The sequence below is a fragment of the Periophthalmus magnuspinnatus genome, chromosome 13, assembly GCF_009829125.3.
Source record: "Periophthalmus magnuspinnatus isolate fPerMag1 chromosome 13, fPerMag1.2.pri, whole genome shotgun sequence".
Taxonomy (NCBI): Eukaryota; Metazoa; Chordata; class Actinopteri; order Gobiiformes; family Gobiidae; genus Periophthalmus; species Periophthalmus magnuspinnatus.
The window spans coordinates 32430314-32443673 of record NC_047138.1 but is presented as its reverse complement, the minus strand read 5'-3'; the positions used below and the strand labels follow the sequence as shown (position 1 = coordinate 32443673).

Sequence of the window (13360 nt, the reverse complement as noted above, 5' to 3'; positions counted from 1 at the left end):
GACACACGCGCACAGACCAAAGCTCCTCGCGCGCTCCGCACTGACCCACACCGGGACCGACACCGGGACGTGCCGCTCTGTGAAGCCGCCTCACGCGCTGCTGAACCCGGGCGCAGGATTCGCTCAGAGCCGCTGTGCGTCACCATGGCTCCGCGCGGTGAGTCAAACATTTAAAGTTTTAAAGTTTATGGACACGAGCGCGCACGGCTCGAGTTTACGCACCGCGACACGTTCAGACACTTTGAAAAATATAAAAATCTACGACAATGGCGCAGTGTTTGCGCTGAAACTTTAGCGCGTGTCCTGATGGTGATGATAAACCGCAGATCACTGCTGTGTCAGCTTAATGACCGCAGGAATTAGACGGCGCCTGGTTAAAGATTGTCCTAAGTGAAGGTGACTTTGTCCGTTTGGTCAGACACTTTAAAACTACAGAATGACACAGACTGACTCCTAATGTCCTCCTGTGTCATGTTTAACGCTTATTATTATTAGTCTGTTACATCTCCAAAGCTCAAAATGCTCTGTTCCACCTGGTGATGTCATCAAGTGGTACTTTTCATGTTAACAGCTCCTTTTACCTTTAGTTCAGTACAGAGTGGAAACTCCAGGACTGAAATGATCCAGATGATTCTAGTGAAGGTGGAGTTTAAAAACATAGTGGAGCACTTCCTGTATCACCACATGATGACATCACAAGGTGGAACAGGGTGTTCTTGTTGTGAGATCAGGTTGTTAGATTACATTGTGAGACGTCATTGTGTGATTTGTGATCAGTATGTGATCTATATGTGATCAGTGTGTGATCTATTTGTGATCAGTGTGTGATCTATATGTGATCAGTGTGTGATCTATTTGTGATCAGTGTGTGATCTATTTGTGATCAGTGTGTGATCTATTTGTGATCAGTGTGTGATCTATTTGTGATCAGTGTGTGATCTATTTGTGATCAGTGTGTGATCTATTTGTGATCAGTGTGTGATCTATTTGTGATCAGTGTGTGATCTATATGTGATATGTGTGATCTATATGTGATCAGTGTGTGATCTATATGTGATCAGTGTGTGATCTATTTGTGATCAGTGTGTGATCTATATGTGATCAGTGTGTGATCTATTTGTGATCAGTGTGTGATCTATATGTGATCAGTGTGTGATCTATTTGTGATCAGTGTGTGATCTATTTGTGATCAGTGTGTGATCTATTTGTGATCAGTGTGTGATCTATTTGTGATCAGTGTGTGATCTATATGTGATCAGTGTGTGATCTATATGTGATCAGTGTGTGATCTATATGTGATCAGTGTGTGATCTATTATGTGATCAGTGTGTGATCTATATGTGATCAGTGTGTGATCTATATGTGATCAGTGTGTGATCTATTTGTGATCAGTGTGTGATCTATTTGTGATCAGTGTGTGATCTATTTGTGATCAGTGTGTGATCTATATGTGATATGTGTGATCTATATGTGATCAGTGTGTGATCTATTTGTGATCAGTGTGTGATCTATTTGTGATCAGTGTGTGATCTATATGTGATATGTGTGATCTATTTGTGATCAGTGTGTGATCTATTTGTGATCAGTGTGTGATCTATTTGTGATCAGTGTGTGATCTATTTGTGATCAGTGTGTGATCTATATGTGATATGTGTGATCTATTTGTGATCAGTGTGTGATCTATATGTGATCAGTGTGTGATCTATATGTGATCAGTATGTGATCTATTTGTGATCAGTGTGTGATCTATATGTGATCAGTGTGTGATCTATTTGTGATCAGTATGTGATCTATGATGCAAAGCCAAATCAATATTTCAGCAGTATTTTAAAATACATGAACAGCTTGTAATGTTATGAAATGTTCCAGTGTAGGGCTTTAACTCTGTTGCACTGTGTTCTTACACATTAGGGCAGATTGATATAACACTTGACTGTGTGACTGTGTGTACTCAGGATCAGTACTTCAAATGTTTGTAGTACAAATACTGCATAAGCCTGTGTTTACACTAAACTACTTCAGTCTGAACTGAGCTCTGTAGTAACCACGGCAACAAGGAACTCCAGTATCTAGTACTGTGGACCTGGGTACTCTAGTAAAACTATTGGGGCTCTTGGAGGAGTTTAAAGTTCAGATTTCAGTCTCTCTCAGATGTGAACGCCCCTGGGCCTACTTCTCCTTTTCCTCCTCCTCCTCCTCCTCCTCCTCCTCCTCCTTTTCCTCCTCCTCCTTTTCCTCCTCCTCCTCCTCCTTTTCCTTCTCCTCCTCCTTCCTGTTCTTCTCCTCCTACTTCTTTTCCTCCATCTCTTGACCTCTTGTTGACCTTTAGTGACTTTTGGGTCAGAGTTGAACATTTGCACAAAAGCAGAGTGTTGAATTTTTATGATTTTTGGAGGAAGTCAAAGTTCTTTGTCAGCAGCAGAACAAACAAGACGAGGAGAGTTTATTTATACAGCGCAATTCATACACAACTTCTATGGGGTATTAGAGGGAGTATTTACCTCTATGTTGTATTAAAGAGGAGGTATTTACCTCTATGGGGTATTAAAGAGGAGGTATTTACCTCTATGGGGTATTAAAGAGGAGGTATTTACCTATATGGGGTATTAAAGAGGGAGTATTTACCTCTATGGGGCATTAAAGAGGAGGTATTTACCTCTATGGGGTATTAAAGAGGAGGTATTTAGCTCTATGGGGTATTAAAGAGGAGGTATTTACCTCTATGGGGTATTAAAGAGGAGGTATTTACTTCTATGGGGTATTAAAGAGGAGGTATTTACCTCTATGGGGTATTAACTGTAACACATAACATATATACATCTCCATGTTTCATTTTATTGTTTTGAAAATGTTATATTTGCCCAAAGTATTAACCATAGACTGTGTATATAAGTGCACATAGTAGTAGTAGTAGTAGTAGTGTTATTATTATTATTAGTAGTAATAGTAGTAGCAGTATTATTATTATTATTATTATTAGTAGCAGTAGTAGTAGTGCTAGTAGTAGTAGTAGTAGCAGTAGTAGTAATAGCAGTAGTAGTAGTAGTATTGGTAGTAGTAGCAGTAGTAGGACTATTAGTAGTAGGACTATTAGTAGTAGGACTATTAGTAGTAGTAATATTAGTAGTAGTAGTAGCAGTATTATTATTATTATTATTATTAGTAGTAGTAGTAATAGTAGTAGCAGTAGTAGTAGTGTTAGTAGTAGTAGTGTTATTATTATTAGTAGTAGTAATAGTAGTAGCAGTAGTAGTATTATTATTATTAGTAGTAGCAGTAGTAGTAGTAGCAGTAGTAGTAGTAGTAGTATTGGTAGTAGTAGCAGTAGTAGGACTATTAGTAGTAGTAATATTAGTAGTAGTAGTAGTAGCAGTAGTAGCAGTATTATTATTATTATCAGTAGTAGTAGTAGTTGTAGTAGTAGTAGTATTACTAGTAGTATTAGTAGTAGTATTAGTAGTAGTAGTGGTTGTGTACAGTGTGTACTTTGCTGGTTGTTGGTCATAAATAAATATAACATTTTTGTTTATGAGTTTATGGTTCTGCAGTAAAATGGTCTGATCCTGTCTCCATGGCAACAGTAAACACCAAACAGGAAGTGACACGGATCTGCAGACGACACAAAATGGCCGTTAGACGATTATTAATGGACAGATTAAAATTTAACCAAAAATATCTCACTCTTGTTATGAGCGCTCCCAAACTCAACATATGAACCAGGACTGAACCAGGACTGAACCAGGACTAAACCAGGACTGAACCAGGACTGAACCAGGACTAAACCAGGACTAAACCAGGTCTAAACCAGGACTAAACCAGGACTAAACCAGGACTAAACCAGGACTGAACCAGGACTAAACCAGGACTGAACCAGGACTGAACCAGGACTAAACCAGGACTGAACCAGGACTGAACCAGGACTAAACCAGGACTAAACCAGGACTAAACCAGGTCTAAACCAGGACTAAACCAGGACTAAACCAGGACTAAACCAGGACTGAACCAGGACTAAACCAGGACTGAACCAGGACTGAACCAGGACTAAACCAGGACTAAACCAGGACTAAACCAGGTCTAAACCAGGACTAAACCAGGACTAAACCAGGACTAAACCAGGACTGACCCAGGACTGAACCAGGACTAAACCAGGACTGAACCAGGACTAAACCAGGACTGAACCAGGACTGAACCAGGACTGAACCAGGACTAAACCAGGACTGAACCAGGACTAAACCAGGACTAAACCAGGACTGAACCGGACTAAACCAGGACTGAACCGGACTAAACCAGGACTGAACCGGGATTGAACCGGGACTAAACCGGGACTGAACCAGGACTAAACCGGGACTGAACCAGGACTAAACCGGGACTAAACCGGGACTAAACCAGGACTAAACCAGGACTAGACCAGGACTAAACCAGGACTAAACCAGGACTGAACCAGGACTAAACCAGGACTGAACCAGGACTGAACCAGGACTAAACCAGGACTAAACCAGGACTAAACCAGGTCTAAACCAGGACTAAACCAGGACTAAACCAGGACTAAACCAGGACTGACCCAGGACTGAACCAGGACTAAACCAGGACTGAACCAGGACTAAACCAGGACTGAACCAGGACTGAACCAGGACTGAACCAGGACTAAACCAGGACTGAACCAGGACTAAACCAGGACTAAACCAGGACTGAACCGGACTAAACCAGGACTGAACCGGACTAAACCAGGACTGAACCGGGATTGAACCGGGACTAAACCGGGACTGAACCAGGACTAAACCGGGACTGAACCAGGACTAAACCAGGACTAAACCAGGACTGAACCAGGACTGAACCAGGACTAAACCAGGACTGAACCAGGACTGAACCAGGGCTGAACCAGGACTAAACCAGGACTAAACCAGGACTAAACCAGGACTGAACCAGGACTAAACCAGGACTGAACCAGGACTGAACCGGGACTAAACCAGGATTGAACCAGGACTAAACCAGATTAAGATGAGCCTGCAACACCATACACACACACACACACACACACACCCCTACATAAACATACACACACATACACACACATATATACACACACACATACACACACTCCCACAGCCCATAAACGCACCACCCCAGACTAAACTTTGACCTCTGTGGTGTGGGTGATTACAGTTTATTGGCTCCAAAGTCCCATAATGTGGCATTGTACATATGTGTATAAGACAGAACCTATGCACATCTGCATGTTACTGTTTGAAAATGTTATATTCACCAAAAACAAAGGATTAACATGTTTAATTAGTTTTACTTTTGTTTTTGGAGTCTCTCCTCCCGTTGCTCTCTGTGCTAAGCCCCTCCCCCTTCAGAGCACTATCACAACACAATCAGCTGCATCGCACTAATGAAACTACTGCACATCACACCAGGTTTGTCACGTCAGAGTACAGTTTGTATCATGTTTTTGTATATTTATGGAGGATTGTGGAGCGTGGGTGATGTAGGCCTGTGGGCGGAGCCTGGGTGATGTAGGCCTGTGGGCGGAGCCTGGGTGATGTAGGATTACAATCTGGCAGAATCATCCTCTTTAAAAACACGGAGGAAATATTTATATTTAGTATTTTTGATGCAGAATAAAGTCACATCATGACACATTCTGCTGTGCAACATGGCCCACCTGACGGCCCCAAAATAAGATCTGATTGTGTGTGCCTCTCCAGCGCCCCCCACAGGCCTCTCTGAGCTGTTAGCATTTTTGTTAGCGTTGTTGTTAGTGTTGTTGTTAACATTGTTGTTAGCATCTTTGTTTGTGTTGTTGTTAGCTTTGTTGTTATTAGCGTTGTTGTTAGCATATTTTTTTGCGTTGTTGTTGTTAGCATATTTGTTTGCGTTGTTGTTAGCCTTGTTGTTGTTAGCTTCGTTGTTAGCATCGTTGCTAGCATATTTGTTTGCGTTGTTGTTAGCTTTGTTGTGAGCATCTTTGTTTGTGTTGTTTTTAGCGTTGTTGTTATTAGCGTTGTTGTTAGCTTTGTTGTCAGCGTTTGTGTTGTGGTTAGCTTTGTTGTTAGCGTTGTTGTTAGCATATTTGTTTGCGTTGTTGTTAGCGCTGCAGTGTGTGTCACTATGGTGAGAGCGGAGGAGATTCCAGGATGTTGTTGACTTTGACAGAAATAGTCCCAGAGTCCTTTGGGGCACAGACCAGGAAGTGAGGCCAGGAATACCCAGAATCCCCGAGAAGGTTCTGGCTGCAGCAGGAGGGAAACAGGATTCAACATAAACCTTTATGAGACGTAAATCCCAGTGACGCCTGTTCTTCAGACTTTATTTTAAACAATGTGGTGTTTGATTTAACCAGGACTAAACCAGGACTGAACTAGGACTAAACTAGGACTAAACCAGGACTGAACCAGGACTAAACCAGGACTAAACCAGGACTAAACTAGGACTAAACCAGGACTAAACCAGGACTAAACCAGGACTAAACCAGGACTGAACTAGGACTAAACTAGGACTAAACCAGGACTAAACCAGGACTAAACTAGAACTACACCAGGACTGAACTAGGACTAAACCAGGACTAAACTAGGACTACACCAGGGCTGAACTAGGACTAAACCAGGTCTAAACCAGGACTAAACTAGGACTACACCAGGACTGAACTAGGACTAAACCAGGACTAAACCAGGACTAAACCAGGACTAAACCAGGACTAAACTAGGACTACACCAGGACTGAACCAGGACTAAACCAGGACTAAAAGAGGACTAAACCAGGACTGAACCAGGACTAAACCAGGACTAAACCAGGACTAAACTAGGACTACACTAGGACTGAACTGGGACTAAACCGGGACTAAACCGGGTCTAAACCGGGACTAAACCGGGACTGAACCGGGACTGAACCGGGACTGAACCGGGACTGAACCAGGACTGAACCAAGACTACACCAGGACTGAACCAGGACTGAACCAGGACTGAACCAGGACTAAACCAGGACTGAACCAGGTCTTATTTTAGGTTCAGATAACGCTGCAAAAAAACGTGGAATGTTTCAGACGTGTGGTGAAGGTGGAGTTGCCAAACACACAAACAGGAAACAGGAAGTACACACAGCCGATAGCCAATCAGAGCCTGACCCTGACCCTGCCCTGAGTGTTTGGACCAATCCAAGCGCGGCAGAGGGAGCAGAGGGATGAATGGCGTTAGAGATATGAGCCGAGGAAACATCCATCACCGATATCTATGACTATTTTTAAAAAGACAGAATTCATCAAACTCTGCCTCATACTGGGGCGTGCTGTTAAAGCCGCACTGTGGAGCTTTTCTGGTGAAGAGTAATGCACACAGGGAGGGCATCTGACACAGGGGGGCATATGACACACACAGGGAGGGCATCTGACACACAGGGAGGGCATCTGACACACAGGGAGGGCATCTGACACACAGGGAGGGCATCTGACATTATATTGGCTAAAGAGCTGCTTTAATATCCACATACACACACAGATTGTGGCTTTGTGCTGCTGTTGTGTAAATATGAGCAGACTGTATTTACTTTAGTCACTTAAAAGCATGACTCAGGCCCTCCAGATCCACTTCCTGGTTCTACATGCGCATCACTTCCTGGTTCCACATCCGTGTCACTTCCTGGGTCTTTATAAAGTGCAGGTTAATGTTCGACCTGTGGATCAGGGCACAAAGTTTAAACAGACATAAATGCAGAGTTTATCTGCAATAAACCAGGACTAAACCAGGACTAAACCAGGATTAAACCGGGACTAAACCGAGACTAAACCGGGACTAAACCGGGACTAAAGCAGGACTAAAGCAGGACTAAACCAGGACTAAACCAGGACTAAACCGGAACTAAAGCAGGATTAAAGCAGGATTAAACCGGGACTAAACCGAGACTAAACCAGGACTAAACCAGGACTAAAGCAGGATTAAACCGGGACTAAACCGAGACTAAACTGGGACTAAACCAGGACTAAAACAGGACTAAAGCAGGATTAAACCGGGACTAGACTGGGACTGAACCGGGACTGAACCAGTCCTGGTGTAGTCCTTAGTTCTGGTGTAGTCCTGTTTTTTTGTCCCTGTCCTCATGTCTTTTGTGATGCCGGTCCTTAAGGATCTGGCTGCTCTGGATCTTTGTCTGAGAGGAGGAGTCTATCATCTGGTCTATACTCGGTCTAAACCTGGTCCAAACCCATTCTACACCTGGTCTACACCTGGTCTAAACCTGGTCTAAACCTGGTCTGTCCTCAGGTCTATATTCGAGATGCCGCTCCTTAAGGATCTTCGTCTGAGAGGAGGAGGTCCCACTCTGCACAACGCTCTGGTTTTGAGGAGGATGAGCTTGAACATCACCGCACACATGAACCCCTTCAACGACGACGGTAACGAGCCAATCACAGAGCAGATGTATCGCCACGGTAACGAGCAAATGACACAGATTGTAAAGGCACATGAACCATTTTAAGAACATACTCCCATACTCCTTTGACGCTGCTCCTCTCTGATTGGTTGATTTAACCCCTGCCTCTCTCTGATTGGTTGATTTAACCCCTGCCTCTCTCTGATTGGTTGATTTAACCCCTGCCTCTCTCTGATTGGTCAGGTCTGGACGGGGACAGTCAGGGCTGGTCTCCCGGCAGCTCTCTGTTAGACGGAGATGTTCCTCGGGACAGAAACCCTTTTGAGGATGAAGAAGACGAGAACAAAGCCAATGAGGGCAAACGGGGCGGAGTCAACAGCAAGGAGGGCGGGTCTGGAGGAAAAGGGGGTGGATTTAAGTTTGTGTCGCCGCTGAGGACTCTGGATAAAATCAGGAAGAGCCTGAGGACGTCGGGCCGGGTAAAAGATGGCACTCCCTCTCCATCAGAGTCACCGGGAGAGAAGAAGAAGAGAGGGAGGCGGAGCTCCGAGGGCTCGCTGCTCAGGTAACCAATCAGAGCACACATAAACTGTTACTATGACAACACGACTAAAGCCGGGTGTCACCGGCGTACGACCTAAAACGAGCTACAGCTGCGATATGTATTTATACTGTGCATCTGATATCAACATTCTCCGAGGGTGTGATGCTAACTGGAGGCACTGCTCTGTCTGACTCTGTTAGACTTTAATCTGAGTTTAGTTTAACACAATCTGACCATAAAGAACTGACTTATCTGAACTACAACAGGTGATGTGAGCTGATACACAAGTCCCTCAAATAACACCACACTCACAAGCTAGCACTAGCATTAGCATTAGCATTAGCCAACAGTTTTTCAGTCAGTCACAAGCTAGCTTTGAGTATTATAGCAACCAAAGAGCCAATCAGGAGGAAGGCTGTTGGAGGTATCGCCCCTTCCCGTCCGCACTGCTAGTTTGGCAGTGCCCACTGCTTAGCAACACTGTCAATCAAATTTGGCGGGAGAAACCTGAGCGAAAGAAGACGCCTGATTTGTCGTTATTAATGTTCATATGTTGATTTACAGACACAATAGTGAAATAAAAACCCCAGGATCATGTAGAGGGTTAATACGAACATTTAAGACCAGAATGAGTCTGAAGAGACAGAGACAGAGAGAGGACAGAGAGGACAGAGAGAGGACAGAGAGAGGACAGAGGGGACACAGAGAGGACAGAGAGAGGACAGAGGGGACACAGAGAGGACAGAGAGGGGACAGTTTTTACACAAAGTGAAATGGAGTTGCTGGAGCCAGAAGCGTGCCCATGTTCACTTCCTGTTTGGAGCGTGACAGGGTTCGAGGACGATTAGATTGTTTAGTGCACTCAGAGTTCTGTGTGTCTGTGAACGCAGTGAGACAGGGACAAAAGTCAAACTCGACCAAAGACGAGCTGCCCTGAAGATCTACAGTGTCTCTGAGTGGCTCTTTCATTTGCAAACTTTTACAAATATTAGCATTAGCTTAGGCTGCGCCCTTGATTCCCTTCCAGGTTTCACTACAGAACCACTGAAAAAGATGTGATCTAATCTAGAACGTCAGGTCAGGAGGGACAGTCTGCAGCAACCGTCTTTTGAAATGATAACGTTTAGGAACAGTATTATTTTTAAGTTAAGGGGTTATGGTTAAGATTTGGGTTTAGGTTTGAGTTAAGGTTTGCGTTTGGGTTAGTTAACATGTTGCATAAGTAAACTTTTATACCCTTATCTCAACTTCCACCACAAAATAAAACAAAACAGTCAAAACATCATATTTTAGAACTGTTTATAGCGACAGAAGCTAACATGTCACCGTGGCAACCAAAGCTACGTGGTCACTTCCATCATTTTGTCCTGTCAACACTAAAAGAGGTTTTGTACCTTTTTTCTTACAAGAATCTCAGTAGAACTCATGGTGACCCAAACCCATCAGAAAGGTCCAAACCAGGTCCAAACCAGATCCAAACTAGGTCCAAACCAGGTCCAAAACAGGTCCAAAACAGGTCCAAACTAGGTCCAAACTAGGTCCAAACTAGGTCCAAACCAGGTCCAAAACAGGTCCAAACTAGGTCCAAACCAGGTCCAAACCAGGTCCAAAACAGGTCCAAAACAGGTCCAAACTAGGTCCAAACTAGGTCCAAACTAGGTCCAAAACAGGTCTAAAACAGGTCCAAACCAGGTCCAAACTAGGTCCAAACCAGGTCCAAAACAGGTCCAAACTAGGTCCAAACCAGGTCCAAACCAGGTCCAAACTAGGTCCAAACCAGATCCAAAACAGGTCCAAAACAGGTCCAAAACAGGTCCAAAACAGGTCCAAACTAGGCCCAAAACAGGTCCAAAACAGGTCCAAACCAAGTCCAAACCAGGTCCAAAACAGGTCCAAAACAGGTCCAAACCAGGTCCAAACTAGTTCCAAACTAGGTCCAAACTAGGCCCAAACCAGGTCCAAACTAGGTCCAAACTAGGTCCAAACCAGGTCCAGACCAGGTCCAAACTAGGTCCAAACCAGGTCCAAACCAGGTCCAAACTAGGTCCAAACCAGGTCCAAACCAGGTCCAAACTAGGCCCAAACCAGGTCCAAACTAGGTCCAAACCAGGTCCAAACTAGGCCCAAACCAGGTCCAAACCAGGTCCAAACTAGGCCCAAACCAGGTCCAAACTAGGTCCAAACCAGGTCCAAACCAGGTCCAAAACAGGTCCAAACCAGGTCCAAAACAGGTCCAAAACAGGTCCAAAACAGGTCCAAACTAGGTCCAAACTAGGTCCAAACCAGGTCCAAACTAGGCCCAAACCAGGTCCAAACTAGGCCCAAACCAGGTCCAAACTAGGTCCAAACCAGGTCCAAACTAGGCCCAAACCAGGTCCAAACCAGGTCCAAACTAGGCCCAAACCAGGTCCAAACTAGGTCCAAACCAGGTCCAAACCAGGTCCAAAACAGGTCCAAACCAGGTCCAAAACAGGTCCAAAACAGGTCCAAACCAGGTCCAAACTAGGTCCAAACTAGGTCCAAACCAGGTCCAAACTAGGTCCAAACTAGGTCCAAACCAGGTCCAAACTAGGCCCAAACCAGGTCCAAACCAGGTCCAAACTAGGCCCAAACCAGGTCCAAACTAGGTCCAAACCAGGTCCAAAACAGGTCCAAAACAGGTCCACACCAGGTCCAAACCAGGTCCAAACCAGGTCCAAAACAGGTCCAAAACAGGTCCAAACCAGGTCCAAAACAGGTCCAAACCAGGTCCAAACCAGGTCCAAACCAGGTCCAAAACAGGTCCAAAACAGGTCCAAAACAGGTCCAAAACAGGTCCAAAACAGGTCCAAACCAGGTCCAAACCAGGTCCAAACTAGGCCCAAACCAGGTCCAAACCAGGTCCAAACTAGGCCCAAACCAGGTCCAAACTAGGTCCAAAACAGGTCCAAACCAGGTCCAAACCAGGTCCAAAACAGGTCCAAAACAGGTCCAAAACAGATCCAAAACAGGTCCAAAACAGGTCCAAACCAGGTCCAAACTAGGTCCAAAACAGGTCCAAAACAGGTCCAAACTAGGCCCAAACTAGGCCCAAACTAGGTCCAAACTAGGTCCAAAACAGGTCCAAAACGGGTCCAAACCAGGTCCAAAACAGGTCCAAAACAGGTCCAAAACAGGTCCAAACCAGGTCCAAACCAGGTCCAAACCAGGTCCAAACTAGGTCCAAACCAGGTCCAAAACAGGTCCAAAACAGGTGCAAACCTGGTTCAAACTGAGTCCAAACTCAGTCCAAGCCTGGTCTAACCCCGGTCTGACCCTGGTATGTCCTGGTGCAGGTTTGCGGGACGGTACCGGGGCTCTCTCTCCAGTAAGGACTGCATCTCAAATGGAGATCCGGGTTCTGAGGAGGACTCCCAGAGCAGGAGGCTCAGCCTGATGAAGATGGTTCTGGGAAAACACAAACGAGAGTCCGGCTCCGAGCGGATCTCACAGGGACCAGAGGAACCAGAACCAGAACCAGAGGTGGTCAAGCCCCGAGAACCACTGTCAGGTGAGAGACATAACCGGGACTAAGCCAGGACTCAACCAGGACTCAACCAGGACTGAACCAGGTCTTAACCAGATCTAAACCAGGACTAAACCAGGTCTAAACCAGGTCTAAACCAGGACTAAACCAGGTCTAAACCAGGTCGTGTCTCTCTGATGCAGAGTTCATTGTGGAACAGCCCATTGTTTACATCTCACAAACAGCAAAACCAGACCAGGAAATAAAAATAAAATTCTATGAGATTTAACCAGTGAAAGTCAGACTTTACTTTTCAACCATGATTCAACAGAATTATTTAAAAAAATAAACTCATGAAACAGGCCTGGACTAAAATGATGGTTCCCTTAACTTAATATTCTGTTGCACCTTTTGAAGCAACAATCAAACGGTTGGTGTAACTGTCAGTGAGACGTCTGCTCCTCTCAGGTGTTTTGACCCACTCCTCATGAACAAACTGCTCCATTTGTCTCAGGTTTGGCCTTTTCCAGAGACATGTTTCAGCTCCAAAGATGCTCAGTAGGATTTAGGTCAGGGCTCATAGTTTCACTTTAGAACAGTCCAGTGTTTCCTCTGAGCCTCTTGGTGTTTTTATCTGTGAGTTTTGGGTCTTTGTCCTGATGTGAGACCCATGACCTGAGACTGAGACCAGACTTTCTGACACTGGCACATTTCTCTCTAGAATCTCTTGATAATCTTGAGATTTCATTGTCCCTGCTCAGATTCAAGACCCTGTGTCAGACGCAGCAAAGCCCCAGAACATCACAGCCTCCTCCATGTTTCAGTCGGGACACTGTCTTTTCTCGATGTGCTTCATTTTTCCCTCTGAACATAGAGCTGATGTGCCTTGGCAAAAAGTTCCATGTTTGTCTCATCTGTCCATAGGACGTTCTCCCAGAAGCTTTGTGGCTTGTCAACATGTAGTTTGG

The 13360-nt window shown here is 44.8% G+C and overlaps 1 protein-coding gene across 1 annotated transcript in view; it reads left to right on the top strand.

The window, feature by feature from the left end:
• Nucleotides 1-13360, top strand: part of exoc3l2b (exocyst complex component 3-like 2b) — a 19937-nt gene continuing 6577 nt past the window's right edge. The window contains exons 1-5 of the mRNA XM_033976647.2: nucleotides 1-157; nucleotides 8256-8386; nucleotides 8608-8929; nucleotides 12223-12437; nucleotides 13154-13167. Coding sequence (XP_033832538.1) covers nucleotides 8269-8386; nucleotides 8608-8929; nucleotides 12223-12437; nucleotides 13154-13167 — 669 coding nt within the window. The 5' untranslated portion in view covers nucleotides 1-157; nucleotides 8256-8268. The remainder of the gene's footprint in view (nucleotides 158-8255; nucleotides 8387-8607; nucleotides 8930-12222; nucleotides 12438-13153; nucleotides 13168-13360) is intronic.